The sequence below is a fragment of the Manis javanica genome, chromosome 10 (genome assembly GCF_040802235.1).
Source record: "Manis javanica isolate MJ-LG chromosome 10, MJ_LKY, whole genome shotgun sequence".
NCBI classification, from domain to species: domain Eukaryota; kingdom Metazoa; phylum Chordata; class Mammalia; order Pholidota; family Manidae; genus Manis; species Manis javanica.
Genome location: NC_133165.1, coordinates 4,306,603 through 4,330,170, shown reverse-complemented (window position 1 = coordinate 4,330,170; position 23,568 = coordinate 4,306,603). Strand labels below are relative to the sequence as shown.

General features: G+C 53.6%; 2 protein-coding genes across 13 annotated transcripts; one reads left to right on the top strand and one right to left on the bottom strand.

Annotated features, from left to right (window-relative positions):
* Positions 1–89: 89 nt before the first annotated feature.
* Positions 90–11,598, top strand: EEF2KMT (eukaryotic elongation factor 2 lysine methyltransferase). Of its 8 annotated transcripts, none has more exons than XM_073214687.1 (8): positions 90–234; positions 2,521–2,583; positions 4,428–4,508; positions 5,674–5,853; positions 7,110–7,243; positions 7,326–7,621; positions 8,854–9,003; positions 10,014–11,598. In XM_073214687.1, exons 1-8 carry the CDS (start codon positions 139–141, stop codon positions 10,049–10,051), a joined length of 1,038 nt encoding a protein of 345 aa, XP_073070788.1. In that variant the 5' UTR covers positions 90–138; the 3' UTR covers positions 10,052–11,598. The 8 variants fall into 8 exon arrangements, with proteins under 8 accessions (XP_073070788.1, XP_017530987.2, XP_036876751.2 ...); XM_017675496.3 differs by having other exon boundaries at positions 91–234; positions 5,674–5,775; positions 10,095–11,598; XM_017675494.3 differs by having other exon boundaries at positions 91–234; positions 10,095–11,598.
* ALG1 (ALG1 chitobiosyldiphosphodolichol beta-mannosyltransferase) lies at positions 9,502–21,403 on the bottom strand. 5 transcript variants are annotated; one of them, XM_073214686.1, is made up of 13 exons: positions 21,106–21,403; positions 20,131–20,208; positions 19,914–20,017; positions 18,704–18,852; positions 17,153–17,242; positions 16,702–16,771; positions 15,820–15,919; positions 15,592–15,630; positions 15,218–15,277; positions 14,390–14,500; positions 13,103–13,217; positions 12,118–12,193; positions 9,502–11,087 (listed from the first exon to the last, which is right to left on the bottom strand). In XM_073214686.1, the coding sequence occupies exons 1-13, from the start codon at positions 21,311–21,313 to the stop codon at positions 10,956–10,958; spliced, it is 1,332 nt and encodes a 443-aa protein (XP_073070787.1). In that variant the 5' UTR covers positions 21,314–21,403; the 3' UTR covers positions 9,502–10,955. The 5 variants fall into 5 exon arrangements, with proteins under 5 accessions (XP_073070787.1, XP_036876789.2, XP_036876771.1 ...); XM_037020894.2 differs by having other exon boundaries at positions 15,798–15,919; positions 16,702–16,812; positions 21,106–21,365; XM_037020876.2 differs by having other exon boundaries at positions 15,798–15,919; positions 16,702–16,812; positions 19,914–19,973; positions 21,106–21,165.
* Between the last annotated feature and the right edge of the window lie 2,165 nt (positions 21,404–23,568).

Below are 23,568 nucleotides of genomic sequence, written 5' to 3'. Positions count from 1 at the left end.
CGCCCCCACAGCTTTGGCCCCGCCCTGTCCCCGCCCTCGCCCTAAGCCCGCCTTCTGAGCGCGTGCCCGCCCCAAGCCCCGCCCCTGGCCTCCGCGTACGGCCCCGTCTCCCGGGCAACGCCGAGGCCCCGCCCCGCCATGGCGCCCGAGGAGACCGCAGAGGCTGCGAGCCTGCTGCGGAATTTCGAGCGCCGCTTCCTGGCTGCTCGCTCGCTGCGCTCCTTCCCCTGGCAGGTGGGTAACTGGGCACGCGGGGAGCGGCTGCGGGAGGCGGTGGAGCGGGCTCCGGGCTCCCAAACCCGCCCTCCCCGCCACTTGAAGTTCTGAGCGCCCTCGCGAAGTCGCACGTGGGGTCCTGGACCGCGGGGATCCGCAGGCCCCGCGCGCTGGCCGCGGGGAGCAGGAGGCCCACCCCGCACTCGGCCATCAGCCCCTCCGAACCCTGGGCCCTCCCCCGCTTGGCTGCATTTGCAGGCTGGGCCCCACGAATTCAAGCAATGCGGGATTTCCTCCCAACTCCCCTTTTGACTCTGGCTTTGAGGGTCTTGAGCAGTTCACGATCAGATTCATTACTTTCCTTTCGCCAGTTATCATCCTACCCACTGGGTAACAGCTGCTGCCGCCTATTTAAATAGCGTCCTTGACAGCAGGAGACCACACTGCAGTGAGCCCACTGATCTGGTCACAGACCCCCGCAACCCTGGGTGTCCTTTGCGTCATCCGCACTGGACAGAATCCTCCCAGAGGCAGCTTGAGGCTCCTAGGCCTTTGATGGAAGACACTGGGAGGTCTCACCTCCCCTGCCCTGCGGACCGGCCATCTACATAGGCAACTCTAATGACCTGCATCCTTTATAATTCATGAGCTCACTGCCATGACTCAGTTTGGATATATTCCTCCCCAAGTCTGCCCCATCTTACAGGGTGGTGGTTAGTCATTTGTGTTTCATTGACATAAACCATTGAGCATTCTGACGGATCATTTCTCATCAGAAAGTAATATGTACATTTTTTTAACCCAAAATTAAAACCTTCATAATAGCATCCCTGGGTCCCAATTCAAATCGACCATAATGGTTTACATGAAATGAGTGCCTACTCTGTATGTACCAGGCCCATGGTAGACACTTAGGCTGACCCACAACACCTCTCCCCGCCCTCCATTCGGGACCAGCTCTTGCACCGGCACCTTGACCCGAGCGCGCTTCTCCAAGGAGAGGCAGGGCGGCACCGCCCGGGCCCGCGACCCCTGGGCCTGAGGAGGCGGCTTGCGGGCGGCGGGGCTCCCTCTCGCCCAGGCGGAGGGGACGTTCTCCTCCGCCTCTCACTACCATTCTCATTTAACCAAAACAGTTGATTAGAAAGAAATAGAGTGCAGCAGTGGAAAGCTCAGACCTGGGAGACAATCTGCCTGTTTTGCATCCTGACCCAACCCACATACAAGCTGACCTTGGGCAAGTGACTGCATCTCTCTGTGCCGTGGTTTTCTTATTAAGCAGGGAATATAATGATACTCACCTCCTGGAGCTGTTGTCAGGATTGCATGAGTATGAGGCACCTGAGACAGTGCCTGACTCATAGTAAGTGTTAGCTAGTATTTTTATTCTGTCACTGAATGGTTGTGAATGGCTTCCATGAGCCAGGCTCCAGGGATCAACAACACTACAGATAAGGCCCTGCTGAGATGAGAGAGCTGGAGAATAAACAGGTAAATGAATAAGCAAGAAAATACCAAGAGATGACAGTGGCTGTAAAGTCAACAAAAGAAAGAAATACATTATCAAACGAGTTAGGAAGACCTCCCTGAAAAGGTGACGCCTGAGCCGGGACCTGTACAGTGAAGCAGCCAGGAGTGGTTCTCACCCTGCCAGTGAGAACAAGCTGCTGCAGCTAAGGAACAGCAAAGAGGCCGGTGTGGCTGGGGTGGAGTAGCAGGGACGGGACAGGGAGAGGCAGATGAGGTCAGAGAGGAGGACCAGGGCCAGGTTGTATAGGCCTTTTAGAGCATGATAAGTTGCTATGGAGAAATTATTTGTCAGGTGTCACACACTAGGTGGGATGGTCCGCCTGCTTCTGGAGCCTGAGTGCACTGCGAGGCTGGAGTTCCCCTATAGGCAAGGGCTGCCTAACCAGGCCTGGCATCTGTACGTTCTCATGTCCATTCTAGCTCTGATGTCAAGTCCAGGCCAAGCCCGTCAGGCCCGGATGCTGTGGCTCCCCCCATAATTGCTGGCTGACCAGTTCAGCCGTGGAGCTGCTGTGCAACCCAGGGGAGGCCAAGTAACCGGGGCTAATGCAACCAACGGTCTGTCTTCTGGCATTCTTCCTCCAACTCATCCAGATGTAAGCAGGCATTTCTCAAGTTCAGGCTTCTAACCGCCTGTAGCTTCCACTTCCCGTTGCCCCAGGTCCCCGGGGCATGATCACTCAGCCCTTTGCCAACATGTCCTATTGCATGTTTAATGGTGCTGCGAAAATGCCCTTGAGATTTCTCTCTGTTCTGCCCACCCTCTCTGAATAGATCCTGGAAGAGAAATTAAGGGACTCATCAGGTTCTGAGCTACTGCTGAATATTTTGCAGAAGGTAAGGATCACAGAGTCAGTGGGGCGCGTCACTAGCCTCCTGACTGCACATCAAGACATGACAAAAGCGCAGTGCAGGCACTCGTATCCTTTAAAAGGAAAGGTGCTATGTTTGGATGACAGCATCTCAGCTCCAGCTCTTTCGTTTTCTTAGATGAAGACGTCAGAATACACAGAAATCTGCATGAGGGGAGGAAATCTGGGGGAAGATTTTTAAAAGCAAGATAACAGCTGTGGGAACATCTAGCATTTGGTAGCCACTCAGAGAATTTCTTCACATTTAAGGGAAAAATAAGAAGACACTCGTGTCTTCTAGACATAGATGTCCCCTCCTTTGCAGAGGTGGGGTGTGGACTCTAAGGTGCATCTGTTGGCACTTCGTGTGGCCTGGCCCGGCCCTGAGCCTGGCCATGTGGATTGAGTGCACATAAGTCTGTATCTGGGCTCTCAACCCTCTTCAGAGTCATGAACCCATCTGAACACCCAAAGCTATGGACTCCCACCCCAGAAAAAAATGCACCAGAAGAATACATTTTGTGTGCAAATTCAGGGGATTTGCAGACCTTCCTCCCACCACCAAGCCCAGGCTAAGAATTGCTGTGTGGAGGTGACCAAGATTGTCCATCTGACCACCACATGGAGAAGATGCAGCCGTAGCTAGGGAAGGCGTCCAGGGCCCTCCAGCCCGTGGGGATGTGAACTCAGAGATCTCCGAGGTCGATGTCTTGCAGCCTGCTCTTTTTCAGAAAGCCTTGAGGATGGTGTGGGTATCTGTTGCCCTCGGGTAAAATCATGTCCCTTCAGCCAGTAGGCCCCATATGACCCAGCCCCTCCTCTCACTGCCCCTCTTGCCAGGCCCTTCCCCAAATGCCAGGCCGTGGCTGCCTGGGAGCCTGCAGAAGCTACCCACTCTGCCTGAGATCTCTCCCCTGCTGTTTGCTTCTCTGGCTTTCAGCTGAAGGGTTGCCCCGGAGAGCCCCTTCCACCTTCACTGCCTCCCAGGCAGGGCCCCCACTGTCCCCCGTCATGGCCATCACCCCACTCATCACAGTCTGGCTCCTGCCCACTCCTCGACATGGGGTGTGAGCTCCAGGACAGGTGCCAGGCCTCGGCCTTGTTCCCAGCATCTGGGCTCTCTCCCAGGAAGCCAGACAGTCCCACGGTTGTCCTCACTGCAAACCTTTGTTCGTGCTGGCTGCCCTGGGAAGGGGTGCGTCTTAGTCCATCCTGGCTGCTATAACAAATACCATAGACTGGGCGGCTTATAGACAACAGGAATTTATTTCTCTCAGTTCTAGAGTCTGGGGTGTCCAAGATCAAGGTGCCAGCAGATTTAGGGTCTGATGAGGGCCCGCTTCCTGGTTCACAGACAGCTGTCTTCTCACTGTGTCCTCATGTGGTGGAAAGAGCAAGGGGCTCTCTCGGGCCTCTTTTATAATGTCAGTGATCTCACTCATGAGGCTCCACCTCATGACCCATCACATCCCAAAGGCCCCGCCTCCAACTACCACGGTTCTGGGGGTTAGGCTTCAACATTCCAATATGGGATGATACAAACATTCAGCCTATAGCAGGGTGTTAGCTTGAGCACATAATGCCCCATGTTTCTGCCCAGAATGCGCATTAGAAATACTGCCACAGTCTGTGCTGCTGTAGCGGAGACATTTTTTTAGGAAAGAGCTTGTATCTTAAGACTCTGAGATGCAGGAAGGCCTCTGGGGCCAGAACACTCGTGTCTGTACGTGCCTTTCCTAAGGGATTGAGTAACCGGAGTTTGCCCTCTATCCACCTGAAGCTCATGGGTAGGGGTCTGTCCAGCAACCCACACTGTGTCCTTTGTCACAGACTGTGAAGCATCCTCTGTGCGTGAATCGCCCACCATCAGTGAAGTATGCCCAGGGCTTTCTCTCAGAGCTCATCAAAAAGGTCAGTAACGGGCATTGTCTGTGTGCAGCCAGCCAATGACTGGGTCTCCAAAAGTGGCCCGTCTGCCTGGCTTTGCTTTTTGGAGCTGAGCGCAATTCAGTGCCCTTTACCTGCTCTGCAAACCCCCATATGTCCAGGGGCTCCCTGGGCAATGCTCCCAGCTGGGTTCCAGTGAGAGGCCACGGAGGACAGGAGGAAGGGAGAGGCCAGGGGATTTCTCTCTGCTCCAAGGGGTCTCCATCGTGGCTGCCTCTCCTCTGTGGTCCCAGCTCCCCCCAGTGCAGGTTCTCATTCCTACCAGGCGGCCTGTGAGCACAGAGAGCCCACCTTCTCCCTCTGTCTTTCTGGAGGGGCTTTGACAGCTTCCTGCTGTTACCAATCTCTGAATTGCCGCACGGTTCCCTGTTGCAAGTTTTAGGGCTTTCAGTACCTTTGTAGCGTGTTCCCTTTATTACCTTCTCCCCAGTGACCCACCTGGTGTGGGCTCTTCTCCTGACTGATACAGGATGGATTTTAAGCGTAAGCCCACACCTGTTGGGTCTCACACCAGCTCAGGGAAGCCGTTCCTCTGTGCTCTGCCACAGACCCGCTGCGGTGGGCCACCGGACACGAGGGCCGTGTTCCCGGACAGGCCAGCGCACGGAGCAGTCCGGCCTCTCTCTTACCTCCCACCCCGCTGTCACCAACATGGTGCATCTAGTGGTGGCCAGCAGGTCTCCCCAGCACCCCAGGAGAGGGATGGCCACCCTGCTGCCATGGGGCACAAGACGGGAGCTGCCCAGTGATGAAGCCACTCCCTTCAGTGTGGGGTGCCTGACTTGTGGCTTTGCCAGGGTACACTTAAAAGCTCCACTGGGTTACTCCATCCATGACATCATGGTAGAAGGACAGGCTGTCTGTTGACTCATGTGACCATTTCCACTGCCCTACACTATACGCTTGACCCCACCCTCTCTACACCTCTCCGAGATACTCCCCAGATCCCCCCACCAAATGAAATTTTTATATGCCAGGTGGCCTATGATAGATCATTCCATCCCAAATCTCCCCTCCAAATCTGGTGAAAGCCCTCCAGCCATTTTTACAAGTCAGAGCAAACATGGAACCTTTGATTCACAATTCACTTAATGCTCTTGTCTGACACTGTCCCTCTGCCTGCCCCCAGCACGAGGCTGTCCATGAGGAGCCCTTGGACCAGCTGTATGAGGCGTTGGCGGAGGTCCTGACAGCCAAGGAGCACCCCCAGTGCTACCGGAGCTATCTACTGGTAGGGGACACGTGCCCCCCACCCCCACAGGCCAGATGCCTGCCTCCACACCAGGACTCAGGCTCCAGGCAGCCTCATGTGGGTCCAAGTCCTGACTCATCAGCTCTTAGGTGAGGTCAGGTAACCTCCGTGAGCCTCGGTTTCCTCATCAGTAAACCAAGCACTTCAACACATAGTCATGCCTGTCTTATGGGGGGACCCGAGGTTAAACTGAGCGGGGCACAGTAACTGCCCAGCAGGGACCTGGTGCTCAGTCCTCCATAAATGCTTGATGGATGGATAGTTGTTACAGGTTAGCAGTCTCAGCCTTCTGACTGGTCTTCCAGCTTCTTGGCCCACAGAAATCCATTCTGCACACAAAGCCAGAAGGACCTTGGGTTGTATTTGTTTGTTTTTGACCTTTTATTGTAAAACACAGGTACAGAAAAATATACAAAATAAATGTACAGCTTACCAAATTGTTGCAAGGTGGCCACTGTGGTAACTGCCACTCCAGTCAAAGGACGGAACTTTGGCAGCCTTTCCACGAGGCCCCTCCATCCGACCCATTCACGAGCCAGCCCTCCCTCCCTGAAAAGTAACTACCATCTGCCTCTAAGTATAATCCCTGTGCTTTTCTCACTTCTGGGTGCACCTCTGTAGACACCAGCATTAGTCGTTGACTAGATCTGACTTGAAGCCTCCCTCTCTCTCTCTCTTTTCCCAGCAGTACCTCTGTTGAACAGCCCTGGTGGTTTGGCCCAGAGAGCTTTGCAGAGGCTAGATTTGGTTGCGTACATATGGTGCTATTCGGTGTGCTCTTCTCTCCTGTTTCCCGCAAATTGGTGGCTGGATTCAGAGGCCTGCTCAGATTCATGTCCATTTGGCCCTTTGGCAAGAACACAACGTGGGGTTCTAGGAGACACATCGTCTCTGTTTTTCCCTCTTAATTGTAGCACTAACAGGTGCTCAAAGCTTAGGTTCATTCATTAGTTGGGGAGTGCAGAAGGGTAATTTTCGGGCTCTGTCATCTGGTTTTCATTCATTGGCTGGAGTAATTTTATAAAGAGGTGGCTCCCCTCACCTGCTATCTGGTTACCCACTGGTACAGCTCCTAGAGGAAAGGCAAGTAGAGGCTTGATTCTTCACTTTGCAACACAGTGAATTGGTTCCCTTTCATCCCCAGAAGGGGTTACAACTCATTGCAAATCATGTCCTCATTGAAGTTCAGAATGTGCTATTTTCTCTCCTTGAGTCTTTTATATATTCTGTGATTTTTTTTTTTTTTTTCTTTTTAACACCAGCTCCTTATCTCCTGGTGACTGGATTAATTCTCTTCTCCTGTCTCGGTCCAGCCTTCTGGAGACTCGGTCACGCTCTCTGAGAGCACGGCCATCATTTCCCATGGCACCACTGGCCTGGTCACATGGAACGCCGCACTCTATCTTGCAGAATGGGCAATAGAGAACCCGCTGGCCTTCGCTCACAGGTGACCTTGTGTTGCAGGGCAGGTCACCAAGGCGGGTTTGCCCTGATACAGTAGCAGACACGCGTCCTCTTCTCTGACCCAGGACTGTCTTAGAGCTTGGCAGTGGAGCCGGCCTCACGGGCCTGGTCATTTGCAAAATGTGCTGTCCCAGAGCATACGTCTTCAGTGACTGTCACAGCCGTGTCCTTGAGCAGCTCCGAGGGAATATCCTTCTCAATGGTCTCTCGTTGGAGCCAGGTGCCACTGCCGCTGCGCAGCACCCAGGACACAACACCAGAGACTCAGAGAGTCCCAGGCTGATGGTGGCCCAGCTGGACTGGGACATCGTGACAGCCCCTCAGCTCGCTGCCTTCCAGCCAGACATTGTCATCGCAGCAGGTATGCCCAGCCCAGGTCACTGGAGTGAGTGGCTTCCCTGTAGCTCCATCCAGCTCCCAGTTCTGGGCAGGGAACAGTGGACGTTGCCTGGATAGAGCAGGGAGTGACAGGACTTCCAGAAAGGTCATTGTGGGCCCCCAGGGTGACGCCTCTTGGGTGCCTTAAAGCCACAGCCCTCCTGTTTGAGTCAGTGGCCATACGTGCTTCTGTTATAACGGTTCTGTCATAAATAAACCCACCTTTTCTCAGCAAAGCCTGAGATGAGCAGAACAGGCCTCAGGGCACTAAACCAGTCTGACCTCTTAGCCAGGCTGCAGCTGAATGGACAAGACTATCATGTCCCTCCCCCAAACCCGAAATGAAATGGGCAGGGCAGCCCCATGAAGGAGGGGAGCCAAACACCAGCCCCACCTGCACGTCTGCCGCCCCCCAGTCGGCAGATGCAGGGCAAAAATGGCCCGGGACTGTCTGATTCCTCCACGTGTCACAGGTCCGATTACAGTGGCGCCCGGTCAGGGAATGAGCTCTGAGTGCCCCCACCGCTGCCAACCCTCCTCCTGTCTGCTCCACGCACTTCTGTGTTGTCACCACCTGTCTGCGTCTCTGAGCCCGAGGGCTCTGCCTGCCTGCCCCAGTGTCTTTCAGAGATGAGCCCCACAAGGAGAGGACCACCCATTTCTGGTACAAAGATGGGGTCCTTGAGAGAAGTGGTGATTAGCATGGCCACCAAAAGGCCCCTTGCCCCTTGCCAAGTTCACCCAGTCCCTCTGTAAGCTGGCCATGCTGTGTCTCGGGTCCACAGCAGCCAGAACGCAGAGCCTGAGTGGCCCTCGCCTCGCTCCCTGCAAGCCCAGCTGAGGGGTGGGACTGAGCATGTCCCCCCACTTGCAGCTGACAAAGCTGCAGGCCCCCGAAAACAGGAAGTCGGAGGCAGAGACAGCTTTGCTTCATTAAGGGCCTTCTAAATAGGCCTCAGGCAAATAATTGATTTGTTTTTAAAAGAACACCAGTGAGTCCTGGGTACTTTTCATTTGTTGCCATGTCTGTCAGCAGCTTTTCTTCCAAGGGTTTTCCTTTGTGACCCCTCACCTTCTTCCCATCCAGTAGCACAAAACTAATGGAACTGCTGTCTCCAGGCCTCAGCCTGGGCTGAGGTCCGCAGGCCCAGCACCCCATGCTGGGGTCAGAATCCTGTATGGCATCCTCCCAGCAGCCTGAGGCTTTCGTTGCAGATGTGCTGTATTGTCCGGAGACGATCCTGTCCCTGGTCGGGGTCCTGCACAGGCTCTCAGCTTGCCAGAAGGACCAGCGGGCACCTGACGCCTACATTGCCTTCACTGTCCGCAACCCGGAGACGTGCCAGCTATTCACCACAGAGCTGGGTGAGTCCTGAGCCCTGGGACGGGCTGCTGCGAGGCCACCCAGGCCTGCAGAGCCATTGTGCTGGCCCTACACCGGACTCCAGTGAGGCAGAGATCAGGAAAGAAACCAGGACCTGGAGATAAACCAGAAAGCCCCAGACCAATGTGCAGCGGCGCAGGTGCTTTGGCAGGGAGCGGGGGTAGTTTATGCAGTGAAATACCGGGGTGCAGGGGGCGCCGCATGACCAACTGGAGCCAGGTGCCCTGCACCACCACCCTGCAGTCCCCAGCACATGCCAGGGCCAACCAGGGCTTTCCGCACGCAACCTGGCAGCAGTGTGGCACCTGTGTGCCCCAGCCCTCCCCCAAAGCCCCACCCACAGCATCCTCTGCTGACGCACAGACAAAATCCAAATGCCCGCCACATGTGCTGTGTCCCACTGACAGAGAGTGCTATGCAGCCTTGAAAAAGATCCTTCAGACACTGAAAATACAGGAAGAAAGCAATGTGCCACACAGCATAGTTTAAGCCCATTTTATTTTTAAAAATCATCATCTTCATATTACTATACATAAGGGAGAAAATCTGGAAGAATATATACGAACAGTTATTATAGTTGGATGGCAGAATTATAAACACTTCTACACTTATATGTCTAACACTTCATTTTTATGAATGTTAATGTCTCATTCATAAAAACCTGTGATGACAATGGTCCTTGCCAAGCGCTCTTCAGACCTGAATGAGTCCCTTCTGACCCGTGTCCAGCCTTTGTGAAGAGGTGCCAGGCTGGAGGCTCAGGCAGAAATGGCTCAAGTCTTGGCTCCTCCTAAGCTGTACCTGGTGATGGGGAGGGGGACCAGTGCAAAGTGACAGGGACCCAGACGGGCCTGTGACTGCCAGGCCCGGGCATGGCCCGGTGGGTAGAGATGGCAAACCTGCCACGAGCTGCTTAAAAACTTGTCCCACCCCTGGAGGCTGGTTCTGAGTGTCTGGATGGGGCCTGGAACCATCATTTATGCACCTCCAGGTCCGTCCTGCACCCTCGCTGATAGGGTGGCCTCCTAGCCCCGAGCCCCACCACCCTGAGATGCGTGTGCTCTGCTTCCAGGCCGGGCCGGGATCCCATGGGAAAAAGTGCCGCAGCATGACCAGAAACTGTTCTCCTGTGAGGAGCGCTCGGAAATGGCCATTCTGAAACTGATGCTGTAAGTCTACATTTTTGAAGATTAAAGGGAAAATTAAATCACTATCCTGGAAAGAATTTTTATGTGAGAAAGCCGATAAAACCTTCACTGGACTTGAATGACTTAATTTATTAATTCAGAATCAGGAACCACAAACTGTGTTCTAATAAAATATAAGCTGTTCAAGTATGTGCTTTCTGCCAGTAGTTCAAGCAAATCCCATAAATCAGGAAGGAAAATGTGGAATAAAAATGTACCGAGTATGATTTCCCCCAGCCTGGACACATGTCCCTCCGGAAGCCAAGCCTATTGTGCAGGTCTTCATGCTCTCCCAGTGCAGCCTTGTGATTCAAGGCAAGAATCAAAATAATAAGGACCCAACAGGGCAGATGCTAGGGAAGGCAGACACCGGGAGACAAAGACAGGGACAAAGAAATGTTAAAGACGCCACAAGCAAGGAACAGTAGAGTAACACACTGGAGGGCAGGAGAGGGGCCCTCACACAACAGAAGAAAAGAGGTGATTCAGAGCCTCCAAAGATGTAACCAGGCTGAACCAGTTTCCTGGGCCACAAACTCCTGAAGTTACTTTAAAAAGTACCTTCATTCTGCAGGCGCTCCTGTCAGCTGCTGTCCACTGGGGGGCGCTGCTCTACAGCGTCTGCCCAGGGACTGGGCAGCAGCCAGAAGAGCAGGGAGGGGTGGACATCAGCGTGAGGGTCTCTCTCGGCATAACGTCCAGCACAAGGACACGCTTAGGGGGTTTCAGTCTTTGGCCAAAGGGGGTCACATGTCCATAACCAAGGGGAGCACCGTCTGTTTCCAGCTCTCGTCCCAGCGGAGCTGCTCGGACTCCTGGAGGTTCTTCCGGAACTGGTTTAGTTTGCCAGCAGGATCAGGAAACTTTGAGAAAAGCATCTAAAAGAAACAAAGACCAGAACTTACCTCATCACCGCTTCCCACTTCCCACCCCAGACACAGGCAGCCAGGCCAGTGTTCCCACTGAAACCCTCCATCACTTCAGGGACCCCCGCCAGTTCCCGGAGCCCCCAGCAGGCGTCCCTGCTCTGGCCCAGCCTCCACGCTGTCCGGCCAACTAACGGACCTCAAACGCTCCTCAAACTGTGATATGACCGACCTGGCGACCCCCTCCCTCACCGGGCATGGGAGAGCCCCCAGGCCCCAGGCAGGCTAGGTCTCCTACCCACTCCCGCTCGACAGCACGGCCAAGCTGCAGTGTTCCCCACACAGCGCGTCTCTGCAGGGCTGTTCCTTCCAACAGGAGCACCTGCCCCTCGCCTCTGCCCAGCACCATCCAGCCTGTATCTTTTCCCTCTTTGCTAAACTAAATCAGGTATCTGCAAACAGCTGTGGGCCAAATGCAGCAGCCCTGCCCCTGTCTTTGTAAATAAAGTTTTATTGGAACACAGCCATGCCCCTTTGTTCACAGATTGTCTGTGGCTGCTTTCACGCCATAACAGAAATGAGTAGTTCTCACAGAGACGATGGTGAAGCCTAAAATATTTTCTGTCTTGGCCTTTCCAGAAACTTTTGCCACCTGTTGGTCTGAACTGTCAAGACCAATGATGTATTACTTTTCGTCATAAAAAATAAGTATCCTTTAAAGACTCCCACCCATCTCACAAGGCTAGTCCAGGAAGCTCTTCACTTCTCACTCTCCATTCCTGGATCCAATCACTCCCCAAATAGCACACAGGATCCGCCTGGCTCTGGCACCCTCTGTGTGGTGTCAGCCCATAAACCTAGAGGGCAGGTGGGGCGAGCCCTAATTCCCCCAAATCCACGGAGGCCCAGCCTCTACGACCACTGCTCCCTCCCTCAGCTTTTCACCCAGGCCTGCAGGATCTGCCCCCCTGCAGGAGCAGACAGGGAGCGTGGCGTGGTGCCAGGCCCCAAACCCTTGGAGCCCTTGCCTGGACATGGCTACCTGCAGCTGAGCCGCCAGTTCCTCCGAGTCCTCAAAGACCAGGCCATTTTCCTCGTGTTTCACGAGTTCGTGTAAGCTGCGGAGGAAGAACAGAGGGAGGCCTAAGAGCTGCCTGGAGAAGAAAACAGAATCCGTGTGCCCACCCAGATCTGCACCCCTCCCCACCACCCACAGGCTAAGTGAGGGCCAGGAACAGTCGGTCCTGTTTCAGTCAATCTGTTCTTAGATTTGGCATGTGAATAAAAAAAAAACTGGATGGATACACACTAAAAATCCAAACCTATTCTGGAAAGGAGAGGCAGTAAAAGGATTTGGACCTTTTCTGCTACACACTCTTGTAAGAATATACTCAGTGAGTTCTGCATTTGTGTCTGAATTCCACAGCAGAGAAATGAAGTAAAAGGCAACCGCCCTGAGGTAGGCTCAGCACGTGAGGCTGGATAACCAGTGGAGGTTGATCCCTATGTGCCCAGAGCTCAGGTCTGATATCCTGTGTGTCCCATTCAGAGGCCGGCTGTAAGCACCCGGCGGGGCCACTGTTTCTAGGGCCTCTTCTAACACCACCCTCTCCGATGCCCAGCTTTGCCAGGAAGAGTGGAGACGGGGAATTAGGCTCATTTAACTGATTCGAATAGACCATATAAGATCAGACAACAGGGACAGAGGAAAATAAAAGCCATGTACATTCTGCAGGCAGGGCCAGGCACCAGTCTACCCTGTGAACACAAGCCCCCTTGAGCAGAGTATTAAGACACTACTTTCTGTTCAGCATGAGCTCTGTGGAAGCCAGCTCCTCAGTGGGGCACAGCCCAGCCCCAAGAACCACAAAAGCTCCAAATGTCTAGAGCCACCTGGCCGTGTGGCACGGATGGGGAGGCAGCGACATTCCTGGAGCAATCGTAACTGCACTGATCCCACCCGCCACCGCCCATGCCCAGATGCTGAATGAGAACCTAACTCCCAGAAGATTCGGTTCTGCTCCTACCACTGGAAGTCCAGGGCACACACAGGCAGGCAGCACCCGAACATGTCCACCACCTTCATGGGCAGGTCCAGGCCACTGGAGGATTTGTGCAGGCACACACCCAGGTCCGCCGACCCTGCGGGGTGAGAGCAAGGGGCCGTCAGAGCGCTGGCCATGCTCCCTGTGCACACAAATCCCCAAAGAACTGGATCAATACCTTTGGTGGGGAGCGCAAAATGGATAACTGCGCCCCTAGCCCCACAACTGGCTGGAGTTGGCCAAGCAGCCTGGCACAGGGTGGGGGCACGGAGGCGCTTCCCAACTGTCATTCCTGGCCATTCAGCCCTATCTGAAAACTACCTGCCTGACACTAGTACTTTTATTTAAACTAATTGCTCTTTTCTACTTAACCACAATGTATTTTAAAAGAATCCATAGCAGTTACTGCTTAATGGGTTCAAAATTTCTGCATGGGGTGATGAAAATGTTTTGGAAATAATGATGATTGCACACTGTGAATGCAGCTAATGCCACTGAGCTGGATACACACTTAAAAATTGAAAAATGGTTAAAACAGAACATTTTGTTAGAAAAAGAACCCACAGCAGACCCAAGAGAGAGAACCAGCTGTCACTGTAAAAGTAAAGCCAAATAAACAACCTCACATCACTAAACACTGGTGGGAAAGTCCTGCCTACCAAGGGCTCCAGCTGCTGGAAGGTGAGGCCCTAGAGGCACAGCGCAGCCAGCCGGCACTCCCCTCCCCAGAGTAATGAAGGTGGGAGGAGGAGGGCGGAGGCTTCTTGCTGGGAGGGTCAGCACTGTCTGTGCATCATCCCTGCACCTCCCCAGACACTGCCCTCCCAGACTCACGGAAGGGGCCACAACCCAACACCCAGCCCTTCTGCCCAGATGTGTGGAAGAGCAAAGCAAGACTAAACGGAGTGCGTCAGGCCAAACAGATGTAACCCTCTCAGAATCCCTGGGTGAACAGCTCCTGGGCCCACCAGGAATCAGCCTCATCGCCTGCAGTTCATCCAAGAGCTCCTCCCACAGGTTCCTGGCAGGTGCATCTCCCTGCCCCGGATGCCCCCAGAGCAGGGCCCAAGGTAGGGCTGAGGCCTGAATATGCATGGCCCTTGAGCTAAGAATGGCTTTTAATTTTTAAAGGGCTGTGAAAACAAAGACTATGAGGCAGGCTGGTAAAATATTTACTACCTGGCCTCTTTCAGAAAAACTGTCCCCTGCCCCAGGATCCCTTTTCAATCTCAGCCCTCTCGCTGCAGGCCTCCCGCTGGATGCCATTACCTAGGAGCAGGGGGTAGTCCTCGGCCTCCAGCCACGGCGTACAGACCTGGATGTGCTGGAAACACTTTTGGTCGATAAGACGGCTGTAATACTCCTTCAGAGGACCTTTGCCTTGCACAGAAAATACAAGTCACTGCACCAGGCCCATCTCTGGCCCCATCCCAACCCCAGGCCTGCCAAGCCCCTGCTTGGGCATGAGCAGAAGGTCCACCCCCAGGGGTGTGAGCCCTGACTACTGAGTCCACAGCCCTGCCCCCCAGGAATCTGTCCCCTGCAGGCCCTCTGCTGGGGAGATGGTCAGGATAAACCGGCCAGGCACCAGAGTACCGACCTGATACAGCTGCTCACATGTGCCGCCCTGTGCCCTGCCATGTGCAGTGGGCCCCTGCTGCCCCCAGGAGCCACAAGGCCCAATGTGCAAGGTGGGGCAGCTGACCCAGGACCCTCCTCCTCCAGCCATACTCTGCTTCGCTCCACTGGCCTACTCTGGAAGCAGTTTACATGGGACAATACACTCTTTGAAAAAAAAAAAAGAAAGATGTGCCTGGGAATCACTGCCAAAGTGGAAAGTGCCAGGATCCCTGAGGTCATGCTCTAAGAGATCCAACTCGACTCCATGCCCTCCATGAGGCCCCTCTGAGCCTCAGGTTCTCCCCCTGTCAAGCTGGTGTAGAAAACCCTACATCAGAGAGTGGTGGTGAGGAACAACGAGACAAGGAACATCGTGTGCCTGACGTGGGGAAGGCAGTCCTCATGATAAAGGCAGGGGCCTTCCACCCGCTCCACTAACCCCACTTCATACGGAACACGGATGGTCCCAGGCGGTACCTGTTATCACACAGACCAGAGAAGGAAGGTTTTCCCCATCCAGGATCAGCTGTTCAAACTCTGTGTGTGAAACAATAAAGGATGACCAGGATCATCTGTTCAGACTCGGGGAGGGGGCAGCAGAGCCGAGGGGGACACCACTCCCACTCACAGGTTCACTCTCCCGGAGGCAGTCCTTCCGACCTACGGCTGGCCACCCAGTGACCCAAGTGGGGACTCCACCGTGACCTCCACCTCCCGTGTCCTCAGGCTGGCCCGCCCAGTGTTCCGGGGGCAGGAACATGCTGCCGAGGATGCCATGCAAGGCTGGGCAGGCACCTCACAGCCCAACAGCCCCTGACTAGCCCGGCTCTTGGTCACAGCCACACACCTACTTTCTAATGCAGCCAGCAAGATGGAGAAGTCCTCGTCTTCTGTAAGAAAAGACAGCTGAGGGTCACAGGCCAGTTTTCAGATGCCTCTCCTCCCAGCTCAGCCCTCCCCTTTCTCAGTATATGGGGCACAAACTGCCAGGGCAAGGAGAACCTAGGCTCAGCCAGCCACGCAAATGAGCCCCGAGTGCCCAGGAGGGTCCTGAGACCTGTCCAGCTCGTGCTGCTGACCAAAAGGGCTGGCCGCCCTCCAAGATGTGTCACCGTCCCGCTCCGAGCATCTTGCTCCGTGAAGGCTGACCTCTCCGAGGCCGGGTCCAAGGGTTCTGAGCTGATGGAGCAGAGAAAGGCTGTGAGACACCACAGAGCTGGCCCATGGGCCCCAGGGCTGCCATCTCCCACCAGAGTGAGGCCCACAGGCTCCGAAGGTCGGGAATGTGGCCACATCACAGCCACCAGGCCAACCCTACGCCCCGAGGCCTTGCTTCCTTTCTCTAACAATATCTCTGTTGCCAGGTGCTGAGGTCACAAGAGCAAACTCCTTAGCCCCTGCATCCTCAGGGCTTAGCCCCTGCCTTCATGGGGCTTACTGTTCTTATCATTTCCTCACTTAGGATGAGGAAATGATACCCAACTGGTCACTGAAAGCAGCAAACGACCAGCTGTGTGAAGAGCTGCACCAAGGGCCTCCTGTTAGCCAGTGAGACACCCCAGAGAACACACAGGTCCACAGACCTCGCCAGAGCCAGGAACCTGCAGGCAGGAGGTAAGGATGCCCCCAGCTTAGCACAGGGTAAACGTTTCCTTAAAGGGCCAGAGAGTAAACGCTTTAGGCTTTGGGGATATCCAGTCTCTGTTCCAAAACTCAGCTCTCCTGTTATAGTACAAAAATAGCCATGGACACATAAAATAAATGTGCTGCATTCTAGTAACACTTTATTTATGAAGATAGGGGGCGGGCCTGCAGCCACTGTTTGCCAACCCCTGGATGAGTGGATTCCCACGTCTGCAGCAAGGAGACGGGGAGGTCAGACAGCAACAGGGGGACTGGGAAGACACGGGACAGCAGCACGCACAAGAGAAGGCAGCTAATGCTTGAAGACGCAGACCTACCGGGCCCTGAATGCAGAGTAGGTTCGGCCCAGCTTCACGAAGAGCTGGTGTTGCAGGTCCAAGGGCGTCTCTTTAAAGAAAGATGCTGGCTTGTCGTAGACGGTCACAGCTCTGCAATAAGACCATTTGGGAGACTCTAGGGAGGGGTGGAAAAGGCCTACGGAACACACAGCCCAGGAGGATCCAGAAAGTAAAGGTGCTTACGGGATGCAAGGCGACAGTAAGGAGCTTTAGAATTACCTGGGGACACACAGAGAGCTGTCCTAAGACCAAAACTGTGGGGACTGGCTGGCTGGCTGGGAAAGAAGCTCCAGCCTCTGTCCTTGGCTTCCCAGAACCAGTAATCATCTGCCAGGCCTCTGGGTATTTCTAGATGCCTCGCCAACACGACAAGCAGGCACTGCAGCTGGGACGAACCATACAGGGACCCCTCGCCTCCCCAGGCCCCTACCTGATACCCCAGTTCTCTGCCAGATCTTCCCGCATCGCGTTGGTCACACACAAGTTCAGGTGGGACAGGCGTCCACAGATCTTCTCGTACCTGCAAAGACGTTATCAGCGGTCAGCTGGGAATCCTGGCCTATGACCGGCATCTCTGCTACCACCCCGCAGTGTGACTCAGCACCTTCTAGAAGAGACTGCGGAGCTGGGGTCTAAATCAGGTGCTGGTGAGGCACCTTCCCAGAGTCTGCATTCTCCGAGTTCCACCTGTACTATTTTTTCCTTCACATCTTCATGTCCTGTCATCTTTCAGCTTCAACGGTTACTTTAAAAGAAAACCGAGTATCATACAGAAGGGAAAATCCAGTCTCTCTTGCCACAAAAAGAAAAAATACAATAAAGACCTTATTAAATCTTAACCACACTGCACTGTTGACTGCAAAGGCCACGGGGCTCCATGCATTATAAGAGGAATTCAGCAAAGGTTAGTTAACAACAGATTAGCTCCCAACTGAGACTCAAGCCCCATCATGGGCAGAACTGAAAAAGAACTGGGGAAGGAGCAGCTCAAGGTTAGGTAATGCTTCTGGTGCATCTCGGCCTGTTCCTCCCTGGGCAGGGAAGGCTCTGGAACTGGACTGCTAAGGACTAAATTCTGGGCCTCACACTTACTAGCTGCATAAGGGCTCTCAGCCTTGGTCAGCCTCGGTTTTCTAGGTTGTGAAGGAGAATAGTAACAGGACACCCTCGCAGGGGGCAGTGTGGACTGAATGGGATAATGGGCCTGGCGTGCAGCAACTGCTCAACAACTGTTTGCTGCCACCATTACCACCACCAGGGAAACGGCCATCGGGGGAAGGTGGCAGCCGGCCAATGGCCTGAGGTCCACCAAGGGAGATGTGACACACTCGGGCTCAGAACACAAACAACTCTTCCTGCTCTGTGTCCAACCTGCTCCCGCAGGCCCTTCTCTCTCCCTGTCTCAGCTGCAGCAGACTGTGGCCTGTGTCCCCATCGTCCAGCAGCAGCTCCCAGATTTCTGGGAGGGATATGGTCTGGGTGCACCCAGCTCTTGCAGCTAAGCCCTTCCTCCAAGCCTGAGACAACGGGGTTCTACAACAGCCCCCAACTCTGCCCCAGCCTCAGCGGGGTCAGAGGACAGCAGGTGGGCACGAGCCAGTAAGAGAGGCATGCTATCTGCACTGAGCCCGAGGTGGGGGGACGAGAGCTAGGGGAGCTCCCCACCCCTGAGAAGCACCTCCAGGAGGCAGTGTGGAAAGAGATGACAGGGGTCCCGAATGACACCCTTTTGAGCTCAAAATCAGCCATGTCTCTGGACTTGCAATTTCATGCAAATTCATGTTTGTAAAAGTAAGAAAACAATACATGCCCTCCTTTACTTAGGCCTGTTTCTGTCGCTTGTAATGAGCAGCAGCCTAACCACTCAGCCTTGCACTTACCAAGGAGCACACGGAGAACCAGCTTCACTGAGACTCTGTGCTGACCCTTCATCCTACGGCAGTTTGGGGAAGATGTCTGCACCCTCCTTCCAGACACTCACCACTTGGCCAGCAGCACAAGGCAGTGGCGGGGGCCGTGCCCCAGACCCAAAATGGAGTAGCCATAGTTGTGCCAGTCAGTGACGAGCTTGCTCCCGCAGAGGCAGCCCACAAACCAACAAATGGCAATGGCAGGCAAGCCCGGTGGGTTCTGAGAAAGAGAGGCTTGAATGAAGGGGAGGAAACCTGGATCACTGTCAACAAACTGAGTGAAAACGGTTGCAACAAACTTGGCAAAGAATTAATTATCTTTACAAAGCTCTGGATAATAGATAAGCAGAAGAAAAACCCTGCTTCCTCATCAAAAAATAAATAAAAATTGGCCAACCTGAGAGGTCCAGGATCATCAATAATCAAGGAGATGAATAATGGAACAAAGAGGCGCACGTTTCGTCTGCTGGAATGCAAACTCTAACACACCTAACGCTAGCTGGTGGTGGTAAGGACACAGGGGAAGAGGCACCCCCATTGCATGGGGGAAAAACTGACCCAAACTTACTCTAGGATTATCCAGCAATACGCCAGAGCATTTTAAAGGTGCATGAACTCTGGCCAAGCACTTCAACCCACAGGAATTTACCCAAAGGAAGAAACTGCAAAAAAGTATGTTCACTGATGCTTTTCACTGTAATATTTGTAAAAGTAAAAAAAACAATCACGAAGCATCTGAGTGTCCACTACGATGACCCTAAATACACTAGGGTACATCACATAGTGGAACACAATGCAGACAATGAAAAGAAGATGCTTCTATATGTTAATAAGCAGTTACGGTAAGAGTTTCAGAGTATGACTTCAGAATCCAACTGACTACCTGCTTCAATTCCTGACTCCAGCACTTCCTAGCTGTGTGACAATGGGCTGCTTACAGAACTTCTCTGGGTCTAGGTTTCCTCATCTCTAAAATGCAGGCAATACAAGAACCTGCTTCTTCAGATTACTATTACAAATTAAATAAGTTAACATACGTGAAACACTTAAAATTTGTAATAAATACAATGTAAGACTCTATCCATAATACACAGAAAAATAGAACAGATGGGTTATCTAAAAAAAAATGGACACATGACCATTAGCTTCTACTCATGTTTTCAGAAGTCTATATACACATACAAATATGCAATCTATTGACCAATGAGTACATTTTTTAAAGGCTGGAAAGTAGAGAAAACTTAACAGTGGTTCTCAGAGAGGGAGGTGACGCTGACATACCTGGAGAAAGATGTAGGCTGCTGGCTCCCAGCACATCAACTTCCACAGCAAGTGCACCGCCTGAAATACAACTTTGACTCCATATTGGAAAATGTGGGGCCCAACTGCAAGTCAAAAAACAGCTGTCACTACCAAAGGAATTCTTGGCCATTTGCAGATTCCACACACACACACACACACACAGATTCAAGGCCATCTGCAGTTGACCGCATCCTACCTGCAAGTCTCTGAAGTTCCGGCAAACTCACAATCTGAATTCTGTCGTTCTGCAATAGTTCATCGTGGGGTTTGGAGTCTGCAAAAAATGTCCCCTTTAATGTATCGGACAGGGTGATCTAGTTCAAAGTCTGATGACCCCCCAACAGGCTGAATCATGGCATTTTGAAAAATAAGACTTTTCCAAACCTCTCTCTGTTCCTCAGCAGCCAGAACAGAAAATGACACCAGTTTCTATCTGGATTCCACTAGAATACCCCAGATGGGAGGGCCAAATTTTATCCACCTTTATTTACTTAACACAATACCTGGCACACAGTAGGCACTGCAAACTGATCTAGATTCCCTGCTTAGTGCATTTATCTCACCACAGGGAGAACCCTAGGAAGTCCCACTCCATTCCCTCACCCTGGGATAGGAGACTCTCAGCAGGGACCAAGGGCAACCGGTGCTTCTGCCCGCTAGAGAGGGTTGAGCTACCCTCTAAAGATGTCAACATGGAGGATGATGGAGGAGCAGACACCCCTGCCACTACACAGGGAGGGGAAAACCTGGACATGCGGTGCAAATAAAACATCTCCTGTCTGCAGAATTCTGCACCGAACTTGAGAAATGCTGAGGAGACAAGTTATCCGCTCAGACACAGCCTGACAACAGCAGCCCCAACGAGACGTGGCCACTAGCACTGGCCCTACCGTCACACGCTCCTGATTCCAGTCTGTCTGTCCACACACTAGGAGCGTCGGTACTACGCAACGAGCTCACTTAGCTTGCGGCAGGCGCTCGATTAACGCTGCCTGTTCCCGGAGACCCACCGGGTAGAGGCTCGGCAGGAAGCCGGCTCGTCCAATCTCGGAGGGCTGCCCAGAGGAGGGGAGAGAAGAGCGGCGTCCCGCCCCCGCCCTCGTGCGGCGGTCAAAGCCGCAGGGTCAGAGTCTGAGAGAGCAACCTCCCTCCCACGTCCCGGGGCACTCACTGCAGAACCCCAGCAGGGTCACGGAAAAGCCGCCCTTGGCCAACGACAGCGCGTGGTACTGCATGCGGGGGCTGCGGCCCACGTCGCCCAGGACCACGACCATCACGTGCCGGGCCGCGCGTCCGCGCCGCCAGCGCTTATACGCAACCAGGAGCAGCAGCGGCAGAGACAGGGACGTCAGCAGCACAGCCACGCAGGAGGCCGCCATGTTGGGGCTGGCCGCGGTCACGTGGCCCTCCCCGCGTGGGGCGCTCTGCGCAGCCGCAGACCGGGCCTCCGAGGGGGCGGAGGAAGCGGCGCTGGGCCTCGGTTCCCGCTGTGGGGGCCCGCGGAACCCCCGAGGAGGCTGGGGGCCGAGAACCGCGAGTACTTTAGGTAGTGAAGTAAAGTGTTTACGATGTGGGGGTCTAGGGACTTTTTTTTCAAGTTTCGAAGATAACTTCCAAATACAGTGAAACAACAATTCAGATGAATCCGATAACCTAATGTTGAAAAAAGAGGACAAACGCAGGGTGCATAGTGGGTGGTTCCATTTAGTATATAGAATCAAAACTAGTCTTTGTTGTTTGAAGTCAGGAGAGTGACCGGCCTTGGAGCGTCGGGGAGTGAGTGGGGGGGCGTGGGGGGGTCCGTGGGGAGCTGCCAGGGGGCTATGGCTGGTCGTGTCCCATCTCGTTCCGCGCGCCGGTAATGTGGGAAAATGGCAGCAGCAGAAAACTTGTTCATTTTCCAGGATGCATGTTGTACTTGAATAAAACAAGATAAAGAAAAAAACGACAAAGAAGTAGAAACCACAATTGGAAGTGCCCGTAGTAGTAAGAAGGGAGAATTTCCCACGGACTCGCCCGTGTTGCCTCCCAAAGCAGCCACACTGAAGTTTCGTGTGTCCAGGAGAACCTTCGGACCTTGGAGAGGGTCCAGAGAGCGTGTCAGTGGAGCCCCCTCCGCCACTGCGCCCTGGGAGCCACGCCGGAGCTGCGTCCGCCCGGCTCAGCCGCCGCCCGCCGCCAGCTGCCCCCTCCGCTCACGCACGGGACCAAGAAACAAAAGGGCAAAAGGGCACCTCCTGCCTTGGTGAGAGCCTGGACAAGGTGGCACAGCTCCGGCGTGGTTCCCAGCGCCCCTGGAACCCAGCTCAGGACTTAGCACGTGTCTCATGTGCTTCTCCCAATAGCCCTGTGGCTCCCGTTTTGCAGATAAGGACCCTGAAGGTCACACCATTAGTGAGGCAGCAGTTAAAGCTGAGCTGAAGAAGGGAAGGACAGATGAGCAGATACGTACACATGGGAGTGATGGGCAGACAGACACCGTGGGGCGCCTCATCATCCCCGGTTCCCAGCGAGACCTCTGCCTTTAATTGGGTGGGTGTCGGGGCAGGGCACGTGCAGAGGCTGGAACACATGCCCTGCCCACTCAGTCCACCCCCTGGAGGGAAGGGGCTGGGGTCCGAGACCTCGGCCCCCTGGGCTCCATGATCTTGGGTCAGTCAGTCTTGATCAATGGGATTTACTGCCTGTAAGTTAAAGGAGGAGACGTCAGACTTTAGAAAGCGCCTCCTGCTCTGATGATCTGAGGCAGAGGACCAGGTGCCAGGAGTAAATGCCTGCCTTCGAAAGATGAAGCGCTGACGGGAAAAGGAGTTGGGGTCGTTTCTCCAGGGAGAAAGGAGCGAAATGCACCACCAGCCAGGGCTGCTTCCCTGCTGGGGTGGGCCTGTTTGTCCCCCCTGCCCACTCGGCGTACATCACATATGAAATCCTCTTCCAAAAGTGGGAGGCTGACTAATGGCAGAGTCAGCGATGGTCAGAATGGGACTCAGGGATTGGAATTCCTGTGACTCCTTATACTAGCTATGAGACAATAGGTCACAGTAAGTCACTTAACCCCCCCACTTCTGAGCTTCAGATTTTGTTTAAGGTATAAGAGATAAGAATGGTACCCCCACTTCAGGGTTGTTGTAAGGATTAACAGAAGTGATGATAGTGACAGGCTTTGTCTGGAACATTTGTTCTCGATGGTACACCCAAAAGGGCCAAAAGTGGTTGTTGGGAAGGGGAAAAAAAATTATTCTTTTGATGTATAAAGCACAGACATAGATACAGTACACTGTACATCTGCAGTATTAAAATTTCATGGGGTTTCTGCACAAACGCTTATGCATGAGGAACCCTCATACATTGCTCATGGGAATGTAATATGGTGCAGCCACTGTGGAAAATAGTTTGGCAGCTCCTCAATAAGTTAAAAATAGAGTAACCATATGATTCAGCAATTGCATCCTGGGTATGTGCCCAAGAGAACCGAAGACAAGTTTGGAAACAAAGACTTGTAAATGAATGTTTATAGCAACATCATTCACAATAACAGAAAGGTGGAAACAACTCAATGTCCATCAGTCAATGAATGGTTGTAATGTGGTCCAGCCATACAAAGGAATGAAGTACTGGTCCATGCTATAATGTG

Excerpts from the sequence above, each read along its gene's own strand:
- EEF2KMT (XM_017675494.3), top strand. The coding sequence starts at position 139 with ATGGCGCCCGAGGAGACCGCAGAGGCTGCGAGCCTGCTGCGGAATTTC. Across the intron at positions 7,244-7,325 it reads CCGCTGGCCTTCGCTCACAG|GACTGTCTTAGAGCTTGGCA; the intron begins GTGACCTTGTGT and ends TCTCTGACCCAG. Across the intron at positions 7,622-8,853 it reads AGACATTGTCATCGCAGCAG|ATGTGCTGTATTGTCCGGAG; the intron begins GTATGCCCAGCC and ends CTTTCGTTGCAG.
- ALG1 (XM_037020894.2), bottom strand. The coding sequence starts at position 21,313 with ATGGCGGCCTCCTGCGTGGCTGTGCTGCTGACGTCCCTGTCTCTGCCG. Across the intron at positions 15,631-15,797 it reads CAGCAGCACGAGCTGGACAG|AAGACGAGGACTTCTCCATC; the intron begins GTCTCAGGACCC and ends CTTTTCTTACAG. Across the intron at positions 11,088-12,117 it reads AACTGGCGGCTCAGCTGCAG|ATGCTTTTCTCAAAGTTTCC; the intron begins GTAGCCATGTCC and ends TGTTTCTTTTAG.